The following is a 25,525-nucleotide window of genomic DNA, read 5'->3' on the forward strand; positions in this document are numbered from 1 at the left end:
ACTTGCGCACCCTTGCACAAGTCATTTAATCTGCTTTGGGGACTTCAGCCCCACCTGTAAAACGCAGAGAATGATGCTCTGCTTATTTCTCTCATCTGTTTGAGTTGTCAGGTTGCTAAGGCAAGAGCTGCACCCTGCTGAGTGCTGGCTCAGAGCAGTGGGTGATGGGGTGCCCATCCTCAGGGTGCTGCAGGCAGTGCAGCAGTTGAGTCCTGGACAAGTGCCACCTCCCTCCTGTGTCAGGACCCTGTGCTTCCCATTAGGGGCATCTCCATTGAGAAGCAAAATGCTTGCTGCTAATCTGTCCTGAGCAGACCTGATAGGGAAAACCCTTGGGGGAGCCAATTCCCATTGGAAAATGAAGTCATCAGTGTCTGAATGTTTTGCAAAATCATGTTTCTCTTCTGGGGAGTAAAAAAAAAAAAAAAAAAGAAGAAGTTTGATGAGGGGCTGTAATTTGTCTTTTTGGCATTTTCAGAAGTGGGCAGGTTTTTCACTTTAAATTGACACTCCCTTCCCCCTAAAAGGAAAAAAAAAAAACGTTGCAAAGCCTTTTGTACAACACAGTTGAGCAGTTTTGGAAAAAAAAGTATCCTCAAAAACATGAAATTCTTTGATTCCCTTATGAAGGAAAGAACTTGATGGTTTTTTTCGTCTTTAATGAAGAATATGGAGAGTTTGGACTTTTGCCCTAATGGGGCCAGAGTGATGTTATGAACTTCAGGGCATCCTGAGTTTACCCTGGCTGTTCCAGAGCCATGGGAGCTGCGAGCACCAGAGCCCAGAGATGCTGGGGCATCTCCTCTTACCCATCCCTATGGAGGCTCTTGCCATCACTGTCTCCTATGGGCTGGCAGTGCTCTCCCTGGGTGGGCTGCAGAGAATCCCCTTTTTGCTGTGCTTGAGCTTGCTTTCTATTCATGGCGTCACGCTGGAGGTAGGGGAAGAGCCACTTGCTGCCTGTAGCTGCTTTTCATGCGTATGTGCATAGATTTGCACTGATTTTCTCTCCTTATGGACCTTCTCATATTTCCCCTCCCGCAGGCAGCGTGTGCGGTTGCTTGCAGGCTCCTGCCTGTGGGCAATTCCCTCCTCCCCCTTACTACCCTTCACTCCCTCATCCCTTTTCCTCTTCCTCCCTCCTCTCACAGCCGACTCATTTCAGAGATGTTTTTTATCTGCTGAAGCCAAGATTTTTCTCTCTCCCATCGCTCTTAGTCTGAAAGTGGGAGGGGGAAGAAAAGTTTTGAGTTTGGATTGGGGTTTTTTTTTTTCAGTAATAAATAATTTCAACATGCTAAAGAAGCAGGGGTATGAAGCTGGAGTTAGGCTACATTGAAATACTCCTTTTCTTCTTGGAGTCTTCCTCCCCCTCTCCAGAAAACTTCCTCTAGTGTTTAATTTTAAAGCAAGTAACTATTATGTTTTGCTTTCTTACTTTCCAGAAGAGATCCACGTTTTCTTTTGGCTTGCCTGAACGTTTCCACACACACCAGAACTTTTTCCTTTGGCTTTTGATTCCTCTTTGCTTTCTTTTTGCCGGGGTTAAAAGCCCCAAGTCAGCAAGGTACTTAAACACATGCTGAAAGTTAAGGGCTTGCCTAAGTGCTCTGCTGACTTGGAGCCAAAGATATTTTCTCAAGTCCTTTAAACGCTTCAGAACCTGAATTCAAAATGTTTTACAGAAATTCCAGAATTCAAGTATCTCTTGTGCTAATAATAGTTGTAAATCAATAGTGCCTTCAGATAGCTGGAGTTCTAGACAAGGTGAGCTTCTGTATTATCTTTACTTTAAAATACTCTTCCCTAAGATCATCTTTTGCTGCACACCCAAGGGCTCTCCAGAGAGATGGGCACATTTGTTTGTATTTCTATCAGTGAACATAGCTAGCCTTTTAGCTGTTGTTCTGCAATAAGACACTTGAAGCTTTTAAGTGTTGAAATTCAGGAAATAATGAGCGGATCATACTGAATGAATGTCTGCTCCTGAACTAACGTTTGTTCATCATCCCCAACACTGCGAAGAAATAAAAAAACATCAACTTGAGAGCTCCCTGGAACAGCAGCATCAGTAATTGGAGTTTAGGAGATGCTGTCAAAGGCACGCCGAGCTCCTGTTTCACAGAGCCCGAAAGCAGAGCCGCTCTCTGGTTTTGGAGGCTTTAGTGAGAGCGGTGGCAATAAAAGGGATATGGAGAGGGAATGTCAGCAGGTAGGTAAGAAGGAAAGGCTCTGTGAAGAGGGAGGTGTTTCCAGAAGCAGAGAGGCAGCCAGCATCAAATAGGAAGTACAGCATGGTTGTTTCAGGCTCTGCAGGATGAACACAGGGACCTCTGTCACCAGCCAGCCAGTGAGGGTTGCCTGGAGATGCTCAACTGCTTAAGGAAGAGCATCTTCTTCAGAGGTTTTGGAAATGGTGCTGGACACTGGTTCTTGGAACATCTGTGAGAGAGAAAGACCAAGCAGGAGCTGGCTTTGTTCATTAACTTCTAAGGAATTTAATGAACCCTTCCCCATAAGCACTCTGTGCTGCTGCTGGAAGTGCGAAACCCAGCCAAAAGGTCTCAGCTTGCCATCCTCATCTTAAGGGTCTCCTTTCAGATATGGTATGATCTCATGTAGGCTTCTGCATTGTGCTTTTCAGGGATACGTGCACATCGGCACAAGAAGGCATGCAAAGCCTCTATCTGTATGCTCCACAGCATGGGGTGCTTTAAGTCTCCTCCTCTTTCACAGGAGTATGTCTTGCTGCATGGAACATCCAAGCAGTGCACAGATGACTCCATCCTACCTGCCCAAAGACATATGCAAAAGCTTGTGCCACCTTCAATAGCTCCCTGGCTGTAGAGTAAGTTGCAAATACTCAGGCAGCTGGTGGATTTATGGGGCTTTCAAATAGTGCTGAGCCCCATCAGGAGCTCAGAAACCATTTGAGGGCCATGATCCTGCAGCCACGTCATCCATGGCTCAGATGCGCTTCCGAGCCTACAACCAGAGACTCGGCCTCATTCAGTTCTCAGCAGCAGCCTGCTTCCAAGCTCTGCTTGAGATCCAGGAGCTCTGTCCTGGGGTCCTCTGCAATGCTCCTGTAGCTGCATTCAGGGATTTATCTGATGTTTCTGGTGGAAGTAATGCTCTTTCCAGTGTGCAATGGGTCTGACACTTTGCCATCATCCACCCCAGAGGTGCTTGCACCCAGCAGATGCTGTGTGTGACTGTCAGGCTATGGCTTCACAGCTGTGCCATGGCTCAACATGTGCCAGTGATCATTTCCAGGCTTGCTTTGCTTGAGGATCCTTCAGAGTGAAAGGCATAAAATGCAAATGCAGTATCTTGTTATTACCAAGGCAAACCCCGAGGCCTTGACTTAATTGTTAACACAGCCCCTGATGAGTGGAGTAGATGGTGCCTTATTATTAGCATTGCTTTGAAATCATCACCAGGCTCTAGAAATGCATGTGTTACTTGGGGAAGTGAGTGGTAGTGACTGAGTCTGAAAAGAAAGACTTTGGAAAATCATTCCCATTTCATCAGCATCTCTTCTTCCCACCTTATGTTTGTCATGCCACACTGGTGTTGGTACGGGGGGAAGAAATACCTCTCTTGGGAAGAAATGAGCCCTGGGGTGTAACCTCCAGAGAATAGAAGGAAAAAGTATTGTCTATTGTTTCTTTTGGGAATTCCTGGGAATAGGACATCACTGGGAATACTTCACTGCCCTGTCCCCCCATGTGTCAGTGCTGCAGGTTGCACCCTTGCTTTGATTTCTACACCCAGCCTGGGTGATGCCCTTGAGTCCTGGCCCTTTGTACAGTGTGCCCTGTACATCCCCCTTGCTGGGGCTGGGCTGTAAGGAGGAGGATGAACCTCCTGTACCTGTGGTTAAGACAGCGGAGGAGTTTTTCCACCCTCAGGCTGCAGAAGTTCATGTGTTAAGTTGCAGCGGTCCCAGCCTCAAGCCCAGCTGCTGCCGATCCACCCAGGGGTGTGAGCGTTACATCTGTAAGCGACAAGCCACTGGCCTACAGCAGGCAGAACCCAAGCCAACAGACAGACAGAAAGAGCCTGAGGGGCTGAATTTTAGAGCTATTAAATGATTAAATGCAAGGGAAAAAAAAGTTAATTTAACATCGCGGTTGTGATTTTACACACCCAAGAGCCTGGAAATTGAGAGCTCTGCTTCTCACACAGGGATCGTAACTTGGCACTGCACAGATTGTACAGTATGTAAAATTAGACTGGAGAAATAGTAAATATGCTGCAGGGACCAATACTGTCTTGGCAGAAGGAGGATGGACTGAGTGGGACCCAACAGGTCTTTTACGCCTCTGACATCCATAATTCTGCGCTAATAAAAAGGGTATTGAGCAATGCCTGATGCTAATCTGCAGCCCTGAGTGGGGTGAAGCGGGAGCTGGGCTCTTACATGAACAAATAAAGGTCACCCCCATGTATTCACACAGAGGAAAGCTGTTATTTGAGGGTGGGAGCGTGGGCATTGGCAAACAATGATAGGAAAGTGAACGCTGTGCTCCAGGCTTAAAAGGCAGGTTGTGGTCAGTGGGGTGCAAGGCACCCCGATGTCTCTATCCGGCTCTGCCTCCCTTCCCCAGCACTTGGTAAATACAGGTGTCTTCGTGCTGTTGCTGGATCACAGTGAGCTTTTCTTGTGTTTACAGCTGTGATTTGGGCACGTAATTCCAAATTGTATCGATTTCCTCTTAAACGGCATTGAAAAGCCAGATCTAAGCACTCTTTTGTGGCCTGCAGTTATTTGTCCTGTCTGCATGAAAAAGCAGGGCCAGAAAACAAGCCTCTAATTCATGCACGGTACTAACACCACTCAGAAGGCAGTGAAGGGCAAAGGCTAAGGTGAGTCCAGCTTGGAGGATGTTAGTGGGACTTCCCTGCTGTGTGCTGGTTCCCATTAGTGCCATTCATCTCCCTCTGGTCCTCCAAAATCTTCCCCTCTTTATGATACCCCTTCATGTGCTGGGACAGACACAATGTAGATGCAGGGGACTGGAGGAGTTGCAGCTTCACCAGGCAACTGCTCTTCGTTAGGATGAGTCATCTCAAGTTGACTTTGCAAGGAATGCAAGTCCAAGTGGCAAAGTCCTATCCTTTGGGGCATAGCTCAGCCTCTCCTGGCAAGGAGAGCACTCGGAGTCCTAGGACACAGGTATTTGTGGACCAAAAGATCTAGGACATCCAAGAGAAGGTCTTTCCAAGACCTGCTGCTGGAAAACATGAGCTGGTCAACAAATGAGCTCAGGCCCCCTCCTGGGATGCAAGAGCAGAGAGAGGCTGCTGGATAACAAAAAGCCAAGATCACCACCCTAGCAGCATCCAGACCTCTCTGCTGCAGAGCAGCTGAGATGGAAAAGCAGAAGTAGAAGCAGAAGAGCATCTTCTCCTGGTCCTGCCTGTGGTAACACAAGACGATTTGTGATAGCAGTATGTGACCCATAGCAGATGGGTGCACACCACCATTAGGACCCCTTAACAGAATTTGGTCCTACTCCGAAGGCATGGAAAAAGGCAACTTTGGAGGGGTTTCCTACCTATGCATGACTAGAGAAACTGTATTACCAAGGCAGGGTAGACTTAGGTTGCTGTTCCCAGATTTGCTTCAGCCCTGTGGCCAGAGACAAGTTGATGCTGGGGCAGCACACTGCTGTACAGCCCTTGATACTCCCAAGAGTATCAAGATCTGGGTGTGCTGGCACACAGGGAAGCAACGTTGCCTCTGACACGGAGATCTGGCTTGCAGCAAGGAGCACTGCCAGCATGGTGCTCCAGGCTGATATGGTTTGGAAGGTCTAGAGAGCTGCAAGAGAGGCTCCATCCCAACACAGGGCTGCTGAAAATGCACCAAGACCAGTACAAGATACAGACATCACAGTCGTGTCCTGGTGCAGGGATCAGCCAGTCTGATGATACAATGCAAGCAGAAGAATGATGCTGAAGTTATTTGTCTGCTGAGACCACATCCCACATCCAGCTTTCACGTCTTCCAGCCAGGGCTCAGCATGGGATCATAGGCCACAAGGCAGGGGAGCCGCTGCATCCCTTGGGGCTAAGGCAGTGCTGCAAGGACTTGGCCATTGCTTCTGCTGCAAGTTCATCTTGCTTCCAGCTGTGGGTGTCTGTTCTGTGGTTTCCCACAGGGTTTAGCACTGTGGTTTTCCCTCAGAGGGTGCTTATGTCCTGCCACTGCATAGTCTTGTTGGCCCCTACGCATGAGCTGTGCAAGTAAAACATCCTGACTGTGCTCCGATCCCAGATGTGCCAAGCTGGTAGCAGAGTAGGCATCATACGTCTCCACTGCTAGACCATTGGGTCCAGGAGGAAGCCTATGGTTATGATGTGTGACAATGACATGTTTGATTGCCAAAGTCCTCAGAAAATCCCAGTACATGTTGTATTAAGTTTCATGGAAGAAGCATCAGCCTCTTGCAGCTGAGCAGCTAGAAGGGCTGCAAAGGCTCTTTTCACTCTGCTATAGACATCCTTACCTAGCTTTGGGGTACAGATGCAGAGGGAGGTGCAATCAGCTGCAAAGCAGTGGTGGGAGGTAAGGCTGCTGCAGAGCTGGAGAAGAGCTTCTTTGGAAGCAGCAGGGCTTTGCCAGCCCTCATGGAAGGACATTTCATGGTCACATCCAAGCTGAGAGAAGAGGCTCTCTAGCTTGCATTGAGCTGAGCAAGTCAGAGGGGGAAAGTGCCTCCTTTACAACACCTCTAAAGGAAACTTGAGGTCTGCTTCCAGGCTATCATGGAGTGATTGAGTGCAAGTCCTTTAGCACCCATCTGTTATCTCTTAATTAATGTTTCTTGCTAATTATCTTTTCTTGTCAAGAGAGCAAAGCTGCTGACTCCAGCAATTTACCAAAGCAGAGCAAACAAACGCGGGCTCTGCTTGCTGCAATTCTTCATTAGTGGACAAAATTAACTTGGAATGCTCTATATCTCTGGCTACATCGATGATACTTAATTATGCCTGTTTCCTTACAAAGATGTATCTAGTTTTAAATCACTTGTAGAAGAGCTGCCTTTTTAAGCGTGAAGGTCCTTCTCCTTGAAGGGAAGGTTTCTGCTGGCAACAAAAGCCATGCAAAGACCAAGTGGCATCAGAGGGAATAGATTTGAGGAAATCAAGGACGGGGCATGCTTTGGGAAGATGGTACCAGGAAACGCTGTTCAGGGCAGACCTCAGGGCTATGAATCTTCACATGGGAGAAGGGCCACCAGCATCCCTTGGACATGGTTAATGCTGCTCAGGCTGGCGAGTATGGGTGCTGGAGCAAAGAGGGAAGCCACAGGGTTATGCCACTGCTCTGTTGAATGGATAGAGAAGGTGAGGAGATCCAGAGGGCAGATGGTGAAGCCACCCCTTTTTCCTCTTGCCTCCTCCACCCTCTGGGGCTCACGCTCATCTCCTGTGGGCTTATTCATCTCATTTACCACAGGAAGTTGCAGGGTTGAAGTTGCAGAGACCTTGATGGCTTATTTGCTTGTAAAGCTCTCAGCATAGCCCCAGCACTGTGTAAATATTAAATGTATAATTTATGAATATGTATACAGAGAGCTAATTAGCCAGTGAGATAATTATTCGTGGATAGTTGCTTAGCTGCGGGAGGGAGGTACAAAGGCTAATGGGGTGATGTGAAGACCTTTTTTTCTGAAGTCACGTATGTAATTCTCCCTCCTACTATGTAAGTGCTTCACATCCTGTCAGGGGAAGTGGGGACATGGCATTTCTTGCTGCCTCAGTTTCCCAATCGGCAAAAGAGGGACAAGTCCAGAGGCTGTGCATTCTGCAGAGAGCTTGTGTCTGTCCTGAGAAATGCTGCAGTGCCTTCCTTTTGCTTGCTCCCTGCTTATGCCAGCCACAACCTCACAGTGCATTCGGGCACAAAGGGCCCCATTGACAGGAATGCAAACCATTCTGTCCGCTTCCCCTGCTCACTGTTCAAAAGACCCCTCAGGCATCTGGGCACAAAGCCCTTGAGCCACATCCCTGGCATAGCTCTGTGCATGCTGCAGTGTCCAGCAGCACAGTTGCTGTGGCTGGCAGCTGCCCATGCTGGCAGGGTGAGAGCATCAGAAGGGACAGAGGGAGAGCAGACAGTAGAGCATCCCAAGAGGAGTTTGCAGGACTTCCCTTCATTGCTACCCTTGCAGTCTCCATGCATGTCAAGATTCATTAAGAAGGAAAATGAGGGTGATGTTTCTATTGAGAAGCTCCAGCTGAGCAGAGTGGGCTTCGGAAGCATCAAATGTGCTCCCATGGGCCCCACATCTCAACTGCTTTGTCTCATCTTCTGTCCATATCTCTCTGCTAGACTGCTGTCCCATTGGTCCTCGTAGCATTGCAGCTGCACGGACTGCACCATCAAGTTGTCACTTGTTGTCCCTAGGAGGACAGCAAAGCAGCTCACAGCTCTTGTTTCCAAACTACCCAAAGTCTACCATGGGGAGCTGTGCGTGTCTGTCCCATGGGTAGCTCCTGTCTTCCCTCCACTGCAGCTTTGCAGGCCTGTGGGTAAAGCTGTAATTTCCACCTTCATTACAGAACAGAATCATAGACTTATAGAAGGGTTTGGGTTGGAAGGGACCTTCACATCTCATCTAATCCAAACCCCTGCAATGAGCAGGGACATCTTTAAAGAGATCGGGTTGCTTAGAACCACATCAAACTTGGCCTTGAATGTCTCAATGTAACATAGACATCACCACAGCTCCTCTTGAGCTTTGGGACTCTACCTTGTAAACTGTGCTGTGCCTGGCTGGTGTGTTGTGCTGCACCAGAGGATGTGGCCCTTCGGGGTGGATGCTCAAAAGCATGTTGCTGATTGGGGCGCAGCATCACAAGCTCTCCATCATGTGTGCTTCACCCTTGTGCTGCCAGCTGACCCCAAAAAAAGCATCCTTTGGAGAAGCAGGATGGTGTAGGGCAGGGCAGCCTCTTGACTTCTCAGTTCTAGCCAATGGGCACAGCAGTGTTGGTGCGAAGGGATCTTTTGAGCGTCTTGTTCAGTGTCCCACTGAGAAAAGGACTATCCTCAACTGTAGAACAGATTGGCCATGGCTTTGTCAACAGAGCCTTGACAGCCTCTAAGGATGGAGATAACCCTCTTTCTGTGGGTACCTATCCCAGCACAGCATCACCATCAAGGAGAATAAATTTTCCTCCATGTCCAGCTTGAAACACCTGAGCTGTAGGCCCTCATTCTTCCTATGCCATCAGTCAATGTCCATCCAGCAGGGCTGGCCCTGCAGCACAAGAACCACCTTGGTCATCAATCCCATATGTTACCAGTGACATGATGACCAGGAAGGGGGACCAGCCTCCCTCCCATCCTTGCTCAATGGGCCTTGAGGCTGTGGGTGGGCTCAGGCAGGGGTCCTGCCTGTGGGAAGTAAAGGCTCCCAGTAAAAGCTCTGGTCACCCTTGCCCACTCCCATTCTAAAGCAAAACTGTTGTCCACAGCACTGCTAGGGGTCTGCCCCATGGCGTCCCTCCCCAAAGGGGCTGCCACGTGTTCGCACAGCAGTTGTGTGATATTCCTACACCTGGCACAAGGCAGGAGGGATGTGGAGACCTGGCTTCGCTCCAGTAGGAGCCTCCAGAAACCCAGCCAGGAGAAATGCCTCCTCTGAAGCTGCGCTTTGGGTTTCTCCTTCATCAGGGGTCTTAAATCATTGCCTTGGAAAGGAGCATTGCTTTCAAAGACCTGTCTTCCAGGAATGGCTCCCTCAGCCCTTCTGGATGAGTGCCAACGTGTTTGCACTGTGTTTAAGGACAAATAGGAAATAATTCAAGGTGCTTTTTCCCCCTTCCCAGCTCAGTGCTGCTGGCACCAGCTACAGACAAGCTCTCAGCCACAGTCCTGAGAAGCAGAGCTGGGCACCAGGAAGCTTTCCCCTGCTCTCAGACCTGGTGCAGCATCTCCAGTGTTTCTGCCATGCAGAATCCCAACTGTAAGCCCAGGACAGTCAATAGCCTTTTGAGAGCCAGCAGAAAGAAAAGAAAATGTCTTTACCTTATGTAATCTAAGAAATTAGAGGTGAACTTAAGTGAGGTGCTGGGAGCTCTTACCTGTATCTATCCATTCACCCTTCTGCCTAGTCACCTGTCCATCATCCATCCATCCATCCATTCCTTCATCCATCTACCCCTCCATCCACCTCCACAGTCATTCGAACAGCCAACCATCTGCCAAACACCACTGCCATTCACTGGTCCTTCCATCCCTCCTTCTGTTCATCCATTCACCCATCTGTCCACCCATCTCTCCATCCACATACGCAGCCAGACAGCAGCTGCTTATACGCTTATCCCCGCCATCCTGTTCCACATCTCTGCATCCCCATGTATGCCCATATACATGCATAGTCATACATTCTTTCATCTTAATACACTTCTTGCCATCCCATCTGTGCCCATCCAGCTCTCTGTCTCTGACCAAGCACATTCATCCACTCATCAACCCCACCTTCTTCCACAGTTCTGCCTATGTCTCTGTTTATCTGGGCACATTCCAGCTACCTCTCCTCACCCAGATGCCTCATCTTAAATGTCCTCCCCTCTTGATGCCTGTCAGTATATATTCTAACCTTTTTTAAGACACTTGAAACACAGTTGTTTGATCAGCACAGTTTCTCAAAGGCCACCACCCTTGGATACTGTCTAAGATGATCCTGAGGCGTCTCAACAGCATCTTACTTGCAGCAGCCCGATTTTTTCCCGTCTGTTCTTTGCACCCCCTTTCCCAGCAGGGATAGCATCCCCAAAAATGCTGCTTCACTGTCGTAAGTGGGTATCCTGACAGACCACCTGCAGGAGCACCCAGACCTGCCAGTGACCAGCTTTGTTTCTGAACTCTGTCCTTTGCAGATGGACTCATGCTGTGGGCTTTCACACAGGGAATGACTGGATCATGCTCATGTGGTCCCACTTATCAGCAGGATCCCAGGAGCTAATGTCTAGAGAGAAAGAAAAGAGCAGGACAAGCATGGGGATGCTTCTTCTGTCCCTCCCCACCATCAGCTGTGTGCAGCATCCCCAGGTGCACTGGGCAACTCAGTGTTTTATCACCCTGGGTGGTGTCTTCTGCTATGGACTCCCATAAGCGCTACTTCACCCCAGATGCTGACATCCTCAGCATCTAATGAACACGGGTAAAAGCACTTCCTTTTGCCTGTTTTCACTTGCTGTCTCTTGTTTATTAGAAGAAAGAGCAAGAGGTCTTTCTCTGTTTGTCCTCTCCATGTCACTCATCATTGCTTAGATGTCTATCACATCTCTGCCTAACTTTCTCCTGTTACGGATGAAGGGATCGAGTCTGCTAAGGCATCCCTGTGTGGGGACTGTTTCCATTATTTGTTACTCCTGTTTCTTTCCTCTGCTTTGTTTCCAGCTGAACCTAACTCCTAATGGCACGAAGGCAGATTTGTGCACAGCTTTTAGGGTACAGCACTTTGTTCTCAGTCCCTTTCTGAGTAATTCCTCATGTTGGGTTTGTGTTTTGGTCACCACCGAGCTGATGTTTTCAGTAAAGTGAGCATGATGACCCTAAGATACGTTTCCATGGAGGCTGCAGCTCATTTGGAGATGTGAGTGTGTAGGGGAGAGCAGGGCTTCTTTTTCCCTGTGTGCACCCGTGTGCCTTTATCATCACAGTGTTATTGCCCACTGGGTCTGTGCCATGATGTCCTTCTGCAAAGCTTTTGAACCCAGCTGTAATTTGGCTGCCCTGACAGCACACCACCTCCGCGCTCTCTGCCTTGACACCTTTTACCTATGAGTTATAAGGGTGCTGGGCAGCTCTGATCCAGCTCTGATCTCTGTTGAACTTCACCAGTGACGTCTTCTACTTGCCATGTCTGACAGCTTGTTCCCACCTTTGGTCTCCTGACCTTTAGCTGCTATAAATCCTCGTGATGACTTTCCTCCTGGGTCAGGGCTGCTTGGTTTCCTTGGGCTGCACCTTGTCAAATGTGTTTTTGAAACCCAGGAGTATTTTGAGAACTGGACCACCTTTGTCTATGTATGAAGGCTTGATGAAGCCTTGAAGAAATCTCATCACCTGCTCATCCGCCTATGCTGCTTCCCCCTGTGTCATGCACATACACACATCATTTTATCTTTGCCACACGCAGCTCTGCACAGCCAGTGTAGCAACATGGGAAAGATTCAATTGCTAAGGACCATTAATGAATGTCAGCCTGAGCTCCTGTCCAGAAACCTGAGAAAATTCAATTAGGCAGCTGGTGCCCAATGAGCTGTATTGCCCCACTCACAAGCTGCTAAATCAAATAGCTCAGCAAGGCATCATGTTATTGTAGAGATAGAAGAAAAGACAGGCAGAGAGACAAACAGCATAGCAAGCACCACGCAGCTGCCCTTCCCAAAGCACAGCGTGGTTAGATTGCAGGGAATCTCAAGGACAGCTTCCTGCTTCCCACCTCTGCCAGTAAACATCTTGAGTTTGCTGGTGGCAGCTCCTGGGGCTCTGTTATCTCTCTGCAGGGAGTTTTTGATGCGTGCATTTGGTTTGCATCCGGTCATATAGATAAGGAGTGGCAATGACTTACTGGTGTGAGCATCTGTCTGTGCTGTGGCTGGCAAGACATACATTCAGCCCTCACATGTCTCCTCATGTAAAGGTCGGAAGAAAGTGTCCTACAAGATGCAGGTCATCCAAGAGTCCTTGTCCCCCAGTCTTTGCCAGATGATCTACTGTAGTCTAAGGTTAAAATAAATCATTATCAGGGCCAGGTGGAGAACTCAGGCTTCCCTACCCACCAACACAATAGCAATCCATGTCGCAGCCCTTCTCTCACTCCCTAGACGTGATGGTAAAATCCTATTTCCAAGGCATCTGCGCCCAAAGGGCTCTAAGCTCACCTGGTTTTCTCTTCCTCCTTACAGACAGCCACACGCAGTATGAGCGGGTAGGCGCGGATGTGACCATGAAGTGTGGCTCCATGGACTGGGATTCAGCTGTGACCTGGACAGCCAATGGCACTGACATCGATGAGTCCCACCTGAACGGGTCCTACCTGATCCTGAAGAATGTCGACCTGTCGCAGAGTGGTCAGTACTCCTGCTACGAGGGCTCCTCCTGGCATCTCAAGTACCAGACCTACCTGCGTGTGGGAGGTGAGTACCCCAGCATTGTGGCACTGAGGGGCACAGAGCCTGATTCTCTGCTCACATATCGACCCTCACAGCCCCTCCTGTCATCCCAACCCCTATACCTTCCATACCTACGGTTGGCTGCCACAGTCTGCTATATGAGCAACCCAGGAGCAGGATGCTGGAATCAGCCCCTCCTGCCCCAAACTTCGCATTGAAGCAGGCAGATTTAATGATGCCCCAGGAATAATTTCGGGAGGGATGTTGCTTCTCCATCCAGCCCAGTGCCATGACCACCATCTGTTCTGGTGTTAAGAGTTGGGGCTGGGCTCTCAGAGGGAATTGCAGACGAGAAGGAAGTCCTGGACAAGTCTACCACAACATGGTTGTTTCAGAGGCACAGCCAAAAGGTGGTGGCAGTTGCTGTGTGTTTGCAGGAGCCTCCGTGTACAGGCATCTTGGAGGACAACTGCACATTCCCCAGCATTTTGCATTTGTGAGATGTGCTGATTCACAGGTCTCGCAGGCGCGGGAGGTAAGAGCTGTGCTGTAATTCACACGATGACAAGAGCTGATAGCAGTTGTGTGTTTGGTGGCTGCTGTGTTTGTACAGCTGATTACAACTCCGTGCTTCACACTACGGTGTCTGCAGCCAACAGCGATGGGTGTCTGGGAGCACCGTCCAGCATTAGCTGGCTGTGGGATGGTAACTGCTGTGGAAGATGCTGCGAGGCATCAGATGGGGATGCATTATGAGATGGCTGTATGTTACCAGGTTTGGAGGACATAGCAGAGCCTTTCTTTCCTCCTTGTCTCACCTTCCACACCTTGCATCAGAGCCAGGGCAGCGTTTCCATCCTAGACCATGGTCCAGGGGCCGAAGGTCACAGGAGCACCAGCCATGGCCTGCATAAGCCCTGCAAACCAGGCAGTAGTGGCTCACTGCACCTGACTGAAGAAATCCAAGTATCAGGGATGCTCCATTGTCCAGTTCATGGTTTAGGGTCTTCCTAAGGTAGGATCCTGGCACATGGTCCTAGAGTAAGGGGTGCTAGAAGAAGCTGAAAGGCAATGTGAGAAGCAGGTGAAGGGGGAGCAGTCATCATAGGGCAAGGGTTATGGCAATGAGTAGATGTCAAGGCTGAGAGCATGGCAAAGAAAAAGGCAGTGATAGGTGAGTTAAAGGTATCTTAATCATGCTGTGGGGATGAGGAAGTGTTCACAGGTAGTTCAGAAGCAGGGAAGGCAGTAGGAGGCTGTGCAGCTCCTCTGCTTGGGCACACTCACCAGATCCCATGTAGGCAGAGGTCCCACACCATGCCAGTGCAGGGGGAGTCTGCAGTCCAGGTATGGAAGAAACAAGGGGACAGGCAATGGCTTGCAGCCTGCAACTGCTTCATCTGCAGCTGTGGCATCACTGTGACTTTGCAATGGCTCTTCCATCTGCTAAGCACCTCACTAATGGTAATCCCTGTCAATCCGCTCAAGGACCCACGGGAATTGCTCAGTGTTAGAGCCCAAATCCTGATGTTTCCTATTACCACGTGTCTCCATTTGCTGGAGGCTCACAGTCCCCCTGAGTACTGGGCAGTTGAAGAGCCCGGTTGGACACTGCAGGGGCCACCAGCCTCAAGAGAGAGATAGAGAAATAAATAAGTGAATGCCTGGTGTTGTTAATGCAATTAAGTATGCAAGGAACTAATCAGGTGAGACGCTTTTAGTGGTAATTAATTTAATTGCCTGGATTTTAATTTAATGTTCTATGTGAGATTTCATTTCCCAGCGCTGCCGCCCTGCCTGAACATCCTCCCTCCCCCCCCACTTTCATGTCTCTATGGGGCATGATTGATTCTCTGAAGGTGAGCAGGCTGCTGCAGAGAAGTGCATTTAAGAGCATCCCAGGAGTGGATGGGCATGGGCACAGTGATGGAGATGGGTGGCTTGTGGGAGGTTTGCAGCATGGCCTTGTGGTAGAATCCCTGCTGCAGCTGAGTGCACTGGGAGCCCAAGACTCAGATTTGAGGGAGCTTGGACTCATTTCGTTTCAATTGCATGGGAAGTTAAATGAAAACAGGCCTGTTCCATTTTCATCTCTTACTGGGGCAACAAAAAAAGATAAGGCCAGCAGGAGTGAGGGGCTGGAGGCTGCACACAGAGAGGTGCTGGGGATCTCATTAAATAAACAATGGTACCTGGAGCATCCCCTCAAGTGTGGATGGGTGCTCCTGAGCAGACTACACCACAGGAAGGATGTGGGGAGGGAGCAGAGAAGTGATGCGAACAGGGAAAGGTGTCAATTAGCAAAGCAAGCTCCACTGCAGGGGTCAGCAAGCACAGGGATGGAGGGAGATCTGCCAGGAGTCAAGCTGAGCAAGACCTTGCAGAGGAAATGAAAAGGGGGGTTAGCCATATAAATGTGGAGCAAAGGAGGAGAAGAGTGGAGCAGCTCTGCAGCCAGGTTTCAGGGGAGAGTAAAGGTACACCCAGCACAGCCCCACAAGGAATGAACCCTGCCAGGTCTGAGCAGTGATGCTGAGAGCGAGGGCAGTGCGGGCTGCAGGAGGAGAAGGAGGATAAAACCTGGAGATGGTCCTTCCCCAAAGAGAAAGATGAATTGAAGGCTTGTGGAACACCTCATCTCCAGGTGAGGACACCTCCTGTTTGTTAGCAGAGCTCATTAGCAGCTGAGGGGTCAGTGGTGATGGGAGCGGTGACATGTCTTTTGTGTCTGAGAGAAGGAAAAATCCTGGTCAGACAGCCTGACCCCACAGCAGAGCGGGGCCATGGGGTGCGCTTGGAAGAGGGAGCTATTAAAGACCTGGAGGCAAATGGAAAATGGGGGGAAAATAGAAGAGGGACTTGCCAGGGAAATACTGCACCAGATTAGCCTGGTAGCTCTCTTTGATAAGGGAACTGATTTTTCTAAGCCCAGAAATGTGGTCACTGTAATCTATCTTGACTTCAGTGAAGTATTTGCTGTGGTGCCACTTGGGAAATTATGAGTTAAACCAGAGAAAATGTGGATTAATACAAGAGTTGGAACATGGCTTAGGAGACGGCTAAAGGGGATCAGATTGTGCTGAAAGGGGAGCTGCTGGAGGGATAGAGGAGCTTCCACATCAGCCTTTGGACCGCTCACAGTGGTGTTTGCCGTAATAGCTCTGGCCCACAAGGACCAGGGAGCTCTGGTGGGATATGCCAGTGGCTGTGGAGATCCTGGGGGTTACTAGGATGGGGATTTTACAGTGAGGGGACCACAATACTATTCAATGGTGCAAAAGGCACAGACTGCATGAAGATGTCTCATGAGTGGCTTCAGCAGGCAGGCTGAAGGACATGGGTAGCTCAACCGGTCCTTGTGGTGGGGTTTGATACCCAAGTCCACATCATGGGGTGGAAGCTGGAGGTAGCCAGGCTGTCTCATCTCCTGCAGGGATGACAGTGGGGACAACAGTGCACATGCAGTGGGGGGACAGTGTGCATCCAGGGATAGGGTGACTGACAGATGGAGAACCCACCTTGGAGAGGAGGAAGGGCCCCATGGGCTTGCTTATTCCTAAGAGTCCCAGATCACTCATTTCCAGGGACTGGGTCATCCCAAGCACAAAGCAGCTCAGGAAAAGGTGGCACTTCTCCAGGGAAGACTTTTCCACGGGACTTATAGCAACAACCTGTTGCTCTACCTCCCTTTTTCAGGCAGCTGAGCATGAAGTGAAGTACAGGAGAATAACCAGGATGCTCTGTGTTTATCTCCAATGGATAGCACGCCCTGCAGCCTGGGGAGCAGCAGATGCCCAAGTGTGTCCAGAAGCAGCAGGCAATGAGGCCACGGTTTTGACATACTGGGTATCCCTGTCTGAAGCCCAGGGCTGAGCACCAAGAGCAGGCAGGAGACAGGGGAAGGCGCTGGGTACCAGGAGTGTGGTGCTGGGCTGCCGGCTTGCCCCTGCAAGCCACAGTTCTGCATTTGGAAACACGCAGCCGGAGGGCCTGGGGGTGGATATAACAAAGACGTTGGGAAATAATGCACTCTTGAGGTTTGGCACACGGCTCCGTGTGTTACAGAATGTTATAAAAATACTGCTAATGGGCCAGAGAGGAGTGGAAACGCACGGCGGAAAGGCTGCCAGAAGCCGGAGAGCGCACATGGGAGCAGGGAGGCCTTGTGTGCAAAGAAGGGAGGGAGGGAGGGAGGCAGCCAAGGCAGGCGTTCATCCTTCCACTCCCATCCCAACTTCCCTTTCTAACCTGCTTATCGCCATCCTGGCCCAGTATCTCTGCCTGTTTGCATCTCTCCATTCATCCCTCCACTCAGCTTTGGGGATGCCCAAGCACTGTGCTGCTGACCCCATTGCTCTGCCAGCTGCTGCTTGACAAGGGGGCTGGGGATCAGGCATTGGTGGGGGCTGCATGAGAGAGAAAATCCTCTTTGGCATCAGGGATACAGGTCAGGATGCAGGCAATGGAGTGGTGGCATGGGTAGACTTAGCCCCATGCCAAGTGCCATCCCTGCCTCATGGGCATTGCTGCCTCAAGAGACAATGGGAAAGGAACTGGCAGAGGGCAAGCTGCTCTGGGCTGGCCTCCTTCCTCCATGTCTGTCACTGCAGTGGCTGGAGAGAGAAAGGGGAAAAAACATGCGGTTTGACAGAAAACGACATGGAAAACCAACCAAATTAACGGAAAAACAAACAAAGCAAAACCAGAGAAGGGGGGGCAATGGGGGGGGGGGGCGGGGAAGGGGCAAAGCAACAGGAACCACATGTGAGCAGGGAGGCCGGGAGAGCCCGAGTGTGTTCTCTGGCCTGATTAGTAAGCAATCAAACATCGGCCACTAATAAATAATCAGAGCCTCCCTTTTCTCTGCCTTAGAAGTCCTTTTCCTCCCAGCTGGGCTCCAGCTGCAACCAGAGGGTTGGACTGCAGTTTGCATCTCCTTTGAGGGTTTTTTTTGCTGTTTTTATAACTACTTTTCTTTTTCACCCATCCGAAATGAATAAGACAAAAAGAAGGTATCAACCTCTTAATGTAAGACATGCACCTTTGGCTCTGCAAAAGAAGGATGCAGCACGGGTGAAGATGTGAGCATCCCACGCTGGGCACTGGTTGAACAGTGAACAGTGGAGGAACAAAGGCAGTGCCAGGGACCGTTCTCTGCCTGCCTGCTTCCATACATTGGTTGTGTGGGAAAAACTGCAGGAGGGCACTGCTGACATGCTATGTCAGGAAAACAAAGGTTTGGCTGGCTCTGGTAGCCATCGGTGAGGATGCCTCTGCCTTCAAGCAGGGTGCCCCAGTCAGGCCATGGGTCCTGCTGCTCGCATGGGTGCTGATGGAGAAGCACAGGCTCGGGGTCAGCACGTGCAGATATTTCCCTGCTCGTGTCCAGTGATCTGTGACGCAGGGCTTGGGTTTTTTTAACAAAAAGCCCTTTTGATGGATTTTTCCCCTCTGAACTTATCCAATCCCTTCCCGCGGCCATGTAAACTGAGGCTATTTCAAGAGCAGCAAGTTAAACATGACTGCGACCGTTCCCTGGCACTAGTGCCAGCTGGCAGGGAACAGTACCCACCCCCGTAATTCATCCTGCTCACTCTCCAAATGTGCTCCTACCCCTCAGAGACAGCCCTATGCAAGGTCAGCCCCAAAGCTGTGCCCAAGCAATGCTTGGGGCAGGACTACATTAACCTGATCCAAACCTTTGTCAGGGATGGAGCTAATAAATATAAGTATGTGGGTGCTGATGTTCAGCACTGGGAGATGCAGCCCAAAGCTCTTGGGTTTATTGTTATGGATGTGGTTGGTTTTTCCCCACATGCCTGTGTGGGTGCAACAGCACCGGGATGCTTCACAGCCAAGCATCACCCCCTTGATTCCTAAGAGCCACAGAAAGGGAAGTTATAGACAAGGTCAATTAGATTGCAGGAGTGCATCATTCGTCAAAATTCAGCTTTGTACCATGAGGCATGCAGGCTCCCCAGTCGCTGCCTTTTCGTGCCGAGCCGTTCGCTTGCGGCTGGGAAAACTCAACACACAAACTTTGCTGCGTGTGCCCAGATTTTGGGTCTTGGCCCTGCTGGGAGGCTGGAAAGGCATGCTGGTTAACAATATGCAAATTTCCATCCCAGCTTTTTAAGGAGAAAGCCAACAAACAAACAAACAAACAAAAAAAGAACAAAATCCCACCAAAAAACCCCCACCACGCTCCCAAATGCAATTACTCCTAATCGAATTAGGAGCCCGGCTAGAAAAACAAACACGTTTGCAGGCAGCGGGTGACCTTCCTGCCCCATCCAGCGGGATGCACGCTGCCGTGCCGCAGCGGGAAGGGATGAATGAAGCTGTGCCCTGTGTGTGCAGGGAACTCGCACGCTTGCACCCACCCGTGCACGCACCCGAGCCCTGCTGCGTTCCTCCCGTCCTTCCCCTTGCCGGGCTGGGCAGCCAGCCCAGCTGCAGCATAGCAGAGTGATGCTTCTTTGGCTCGCTATGTAAAACATGATAATCTGGGGCAGCCGGTGTCAGAAACAATAAAAATATCCCCTCTCGCATCCTTGTGGCCCCCCTTTTTGCATGGGGGAGCTAGGGGTAGCGAGGAGCAAGCAAAGCAGCACGTGGCATTTATTAGTGCTGGTGGCTTTGCCCTGGCCTCAGTGATGCTGTGGCCTACAGAGCCTCTGCTTGAGGGAAGAGCAAACCTGGGAGGTGTGGGATGTATGTGTGGGATCCCATGGTGGGTCTCCACTGGTATCTGAAGGGATGTGGTCTCACACTTGACTTGTTGAGCTCATGTTGGGTTGGGTGCTACGAAGAGGTCATAGCTTCATCTGACTCATGGCAGGAGCATTGCATAGCATGCGGGCACCGAAAAGCAGAGAAGGTGATCAACCGTTTGCCGTCACACTTTGCAGAGTGGAGATGGGGAATTCTGGGGTTGATGGTGACCAGCCACATCCAGGGATGGAGCATCCATAAAGGAGCAGGTGATGAGGTGCAAGAACCCTCTTGGTGAGCAGCTGGCCGTGTCCCGGGCTTTGGACCTACATGTGAAATGAGTCCAGAAGCTCCCTGTGCATCCCCTCCTGCAGCAAGGCTGGGGGACGAGCTCATGGGATGAACAGTCCCAGCAGCTGCTGAGCTGAAGGAGAAGAAGAAAATGTGTTCTGGGGCTTGGCAGCTTCCTGAGGAACAATCCCTGTCCTCTCCTAGCGTGAAAGCCAAAGGTTGCGTGCAGCACCAGCATCCTGTGTCCCAGCACATGGCAGCAAAGCCTCTCCTGAAGTTTGCTTATCCTCTTTAACACAGTAAAGCCAGTCCCATAATTAAAGAAGCACAAGTCCAATCTGAACAACTTCCCACAGCCCCTGCTCCATCCAGAGTGCTGGGAATGGGGGTGTTGAGGACAAAGCCTCCTTGGCTGGGGGACAGTGGAGGGCTGGGTCTGCACCTCCTGCAGGGAGTGGAGGGGACACACGCTGGTGATCTGATTGCACTGGCTTCTGAGCCAGGAAGGATTCTGTCTCGGCTGCTCCTAAGTGCCCCTTGTCAAAATACTTGGTGTGAGCCTCCTGCCAGCGGTGGGGTCCCAGCTCCAAGGGTGCTGGGAAAGAAGGGACCGGCCAGGATGTAACCACCTCCTGTCACTGCAGCAACCAGGCAGGGAGCAAAGGGGTCGATGCTCCCCTCTGGATGTTGCTTTGCTTCTCCACCCATAGCTCCACATGTCTGTGGCACTTGAAGGATACCACAGTCTGCCTTGCAGACTGCTGGAAGAAGAAACCCTGTCAGTGCTACCCATGTCTGCAGGGACCCAAGCCAGGTAGTCTGCCCAGGGATGGGGAGACCCCACAGTGGGGATCCTCTGTGTCACCCTCTCTCCTTCCTGGAGGGAGAAATGGCATTCAGCAACAAATCCTTATCTTTTTCCCAGCTCCCATTGCTTCTCCCTCCCTCCCCAAAACTGCCGGCAGCAGCTGGGAACCGTGTCAGGGCCCGGGCAGGCAATGAGGTCCCGGCCAAAGGCTCAGCAGGGTCAGGGCAGGATCCAGTGTACTTCAGCATGAGAGGCATTGTCATTAGCTATGGTTTCATGAGCTGGTGCATCTGCTGTAAATAATTTAGCAGAGAAAATGTGTGCTAACAGCAGGTCAGGGCAGGGAGGAGAGGAGAGGAGAAGAGAGGGAGGAGAGTTCTGGGTCTGGAAAGCAGGGAAGGGCACTGGAAATAGTGAGATTATTTTCCTCCTTTTAGCAGGACAGGGTTGTGTCTCCCCTCTCCCCCCGCTGGAAAAGGAGTCAGAGGGTTCCCATGCCCGATGGATCCCTTCTCTCTCCAGTCCCTTCCTGAGCTGTCAGCATCAGTACCAGAGGCAATTGCAGGACAATTTCCAGTTGCTCTTGCTCCAAGCAGTTTAATGCTGTTTAAACAATTACGCAGTTGATAAATTTTGACAAGAAGAGATAGAAATAGCCTGGGAGAGCCACGCTGTAGAAATGCTCTAAACAGATGTCCCTTTTCTCCCCCTCCTGTGCTCCCTGAGGGTCTTTATCATTTGTTGCCAGCTAAACAAGACAGTGTTTGCATGAGTTGGGGTGATGGGGAGGGGGAGTAAAATGCCTTATTAACATGGTTTATGATACCATCCCTAGGGTGACGGCTGCTTCTTTTCTCTCCTGGATGGTCTTCCCTGCACCAACAGGAGCTGTGCACAGCCTGCCGAGCACGGATGTGCCTAACAGCAGGCCATTCATCCCTCTCCCCACTGGTTCACAGGGTACCAGACTGGGCAGCCTGGTTGCTGGTGATGCAGGGGATGGAAAAGGGTGCTGGGTGTTTGCCAGAAGCAAGTGACTAGTGACAACCTGCTGTGCCGAATAGCATGGGAAATCTGGTCTTATCGTAGGGATGTGGAGAGCCAGAGCTCAAAAGTGCCCATGCAGAACCTCATGCAGTAGGGACCAGCAGTGGCTCCCCAGAGCCGCAGTTTGCCCATACTGAGAGAGATGTAGAGGATAATACAGGTTGGATGGGGCTTTGAGCAGCCTGGTCTAGAGGAAAGTCCCTGTAGCAGGGGGTTGGAAATAGATGATCTTTAAGGTCTCTTCCAACCAGAACTGTTCCATGGTCCTATGACGGAGTGACCATGAAACCAGGACTGGACCAAAGCCAGGTCCACAGTGGAAGCTTGATGTCCTGCTTGGCTGAGCTTGGTTGTGTATGGGGAGGAGATGGATGCTGCTATCTCTGGAGGCCAGGATATCACTCAGTGGGTCCATGCCAGCAAACTGCAGGGAGGGAGCCAGAGCTGAGACCTTGGTGCTGTGATTTTGTACACTTTGGGCTGCCTTGTTCTGAGCGCTCCAAACCCCACATGTCTTTTAGCTTGCCACAGCCTTGTGTAACTTTGTGCGTGTCCCATGTGGAGTAGCTGTGTATGGTGTATGTTGTCTGTCGTGTGTTGCAGGTGCATGTGCCCTGTCCTCTCAGTCAGGGAATAAAGAAGAGGGCAGCTGCAGGCAGCTTTCTGCCTTTTGGCTGCTTCCTGGATGCTGTGCAACCTGCGCTGGTCCGAGCCAGTGCCTGGGGACTCAGCCTGCTGGAGCCAGGGAGCTGTGAAATACATTGTGTGTTTGGCAGACGGGCTGGGATTTGTCATGTGTTGTTGCCTTTGGAGCTGATATAGCGCTGTCCACTTTTTGGGGAACAGCTGCCTTCCTGAATCCTTGCCTCTGATGGCAGGGGACACACTGATGGTGTGGTCTGTGGGACCCAGCTCACGCTTATCCCAGAGAAGTGATTTGTGTTCCCAAACGCATCCCTGCAGCGAGGCAAAAGTCCAAAGCATCCAGTGCTACACAGCTATCAGCACAGAGAGGAGGACACTGGGCAGAAGGGTGTCCATGTGGGTGTCTCTGTGCAGGTGTTGGTCCAGGGCATGACAACCTGCCTGTGTGTACCTCTGCATCCCTGCCCGCATGCTACAGCATCACTGCCTGTCAGTGGTGTGGTTGCATGGCCTCTCAGGCAGCTCTGTTGCTGGAAAGACTACATGCAATGGATTTGAATGTGCATTTGCAAAGAGGGGATAGTAACCTTGAGGGTCCCTGCCTGTTGTGCAGGCATTTCTGGCTCCTTACTGATTTCCCAACTCTCATTCCTCCAGTGTTGATCAGTTTCTGCTCTCTGCATTTGGACCCAAGCTGCTCCCCCTTCCCTCTATGTCTGACTTCCTTAACTCACCAGCCAGGTGTAGCTGCCTTCTGCAAAAGCTCTTTTAGCTTCTTCCTCCTCTTCCTGCTTTGCCTTCACCAAAACCCAGGGATCCAGATTCTTGTGCTGTGATGGGGACACAAGGCAGCCCCTGCCACCTCCTATTCCCCTCCCTGACAGGGAGAAGAGCCCCATCTTGGTGGGAATCAGGGGTGCCAGAGCCTAAATTAAAAGGCAGAAGGGGAAACTGAGGCACAGACTGGGAGCAACTTCCCAAGGCCACACAACTGGGCTTAGAAATCAGGCTGGTGATTCAGTGCCCTCCTCACCCTACATGTCTTCCCGACTGGGGTGTGCTGGGTTGAGCCTGATCACCCCAGTGTTCTCACCCACCACAGCCCACCCAGGGGGAGCAGCACACTCTGGTACTCTGCATTGCACCATGCAGTGGGACAGGTCATGGGCAGTGGGCCTGGAGGCATTGCCCATGAGCAACCTGCACACATGCTCCCCTTTCTGCTTCTGTCATCCAGCTCTTCCTCCCATCCCTCCTCCTCCTCCTCCTCTCCTTGCCCAGCCAAGCAAGCCAGAGCTGGCTGAGCATGGCTAGCCAGCATGTGGGTTTATTTCTGCTTCCTTCTGGGAAGGGGGGAACTTCCATATATCCCGTTGACTGCTGCATTGAACATAACTGGTGAAATAAGGTCCAACATCAAACCCTTGCACTCCTCTTGGAGAAGAGAGGATGGAAGGAGGTAGTTGGTACTGTGGCCACTCCTGCTATTCACATTGATGCAAGGCAGTTGGCAAAACTCTGCTGGGCTGGGGACTGCAACAGCACCAGGATGCTCCTTGCTGTAAGTGCCAGAGGTGACATGTGCCTTTTGCAAACCAGGCTTGCCCTGCTGGAGTGATCTGTGCACACCAGCATCGCTCCCTTCACCTCTGCAAACTGGAGACAAGAAACACCACTCGCTATTTCAGCTGCTGAGGCAGTGTTTGTGGGTATGATTTTTGCCATAGCAGTGCAGGGGTTGCTGCACTGGCCCACAGAGGATGCTGAGGGTTTTGTTCGGAGGTGAAAAAGAGCGGTGAGCTTTTTCACGGGCATTAAAAAGCACACAAAGCTGCCGTGACACATAGTCTTTGCAGGCATCATTTTGCTGCATTCCCTTCTCTCACTTCCCCGTCTCCTGGTGACTGGTGGATCACAGCAAACCTCTGTGGTGATTCTTATTTGGGGCAAGCAAAGCGGCTGCCTGGGCTGGTGGCAGTGCGAGGTCTGTGCTGCCACACACTTCCAGGGCTTAATTTTGATGAAAAAAAAGGCAAAATTGCAGAAAGCACAGAAGTTACCTCCTATAGGAGGGTGCAGGACGGAGACACCCAACCTGTGAGTTTGTACCGGGAGAGGCTGGCCAAAAAGACTCTTCTAGGGCTTCCAGAGCAAGATTGAGCCAGCTCTTCCAACGCTGCATATGTACAACAAAGAGACGATTTTACCTCCTGCAGATTGGTCCTGGGATGTTATGGGAGGAGTAGTTTGAGAAGGACCTTGGAAAAGCAGGGCAAGTAAAGAAGAATGCAAAGGGAGCCGCTGAAAGAACTATTTTAAGTCTTTCTCCTTTCTGCCATAAGGATAAAGACTTAAAATAGTCTTTTCAGTGGCTTCAAGGGGAGCTGGAAAGATGCCCTGACTCCCGTTGGTAATTACCTCCAAGCAGAGAAGATACTGGGTACTAAACTAGCAAGCAAAGCCATAACTAGAGCCAGTGACTGTAAGCTTAGCACAGCCACGTTCAAATTAGAAATGAGGCTTATATTTTTAATAGAAAAAATGATTAAGCGTCGGAACAACTGCCAAAAGCAGCGGCGGCTCCTCTGTCGCTTGTTATCTGCAGAGCACGGCTGGCTGCCTTGCTGAAAGATGATTCAGTCAAGCACGAGTTATTGGGCTCAATAGAAGGGTAACGGAGGGACATAATGGCCTGTGCAACCCGGGAGGTCAGGTGAGATGAACTAATTTTCTCCTGTGGCCTTCATGTCAGTGAGTTAAGGAAGGTGCATATCCCTGCCGTGCAGATTTAGCTCCATGGTGGCTATTTCCTTCACTGGATAGAGCGGCTCTGGTGTTTGACGGTGAGGAGCAGGGCTGCGAGGACAAACCTGC

General features: G+C 50.7%; 1 protein-coding gene across 8 annotated transcripts in view; it reads left to right on the forward strand.

The window, feature by feature from the left end:
• CNTFR (ciliary neurotrophic factor receptor) overlaps positions 1–25,525 on the forward strand; it is a 208,069-nt gene that overhangs the window by 135,557 nt on the left and 46,987 nt on the right. For all 8 annotated transcript variants that reach the window (XM_061376523.1, XM_061376521.1, XM_061376522.1 and 5 more), the window contains one exon: positions 12,940–13,170. In XM_061376523.1, coding sequence (XP_061232507.1) covers positions 12,940–13,170 — 231 coding nt within the window. The remainder of the gene's footprint in view (positions 1–12,939; positions 13,171–25,525) is intronic.

This window comes from Neopsephotus bourkii, unplaced genomic scaffold, assembly GCF_033783945.1.
Source record: "Neopsephotus bourkii isolate Nb327-2 ecotype Australia unplaced genomic scaffold, CSIRO-AGI_Nbou_v1 NB_1721, whole genome shotgun sequence".
Classification (NCBI taxonomy): Eukaryota; Metazoa; Chordata; class Aves; order Psittaciformes; family Psittacidae; genus Neopsephotus; species Neopsephotus bourkii.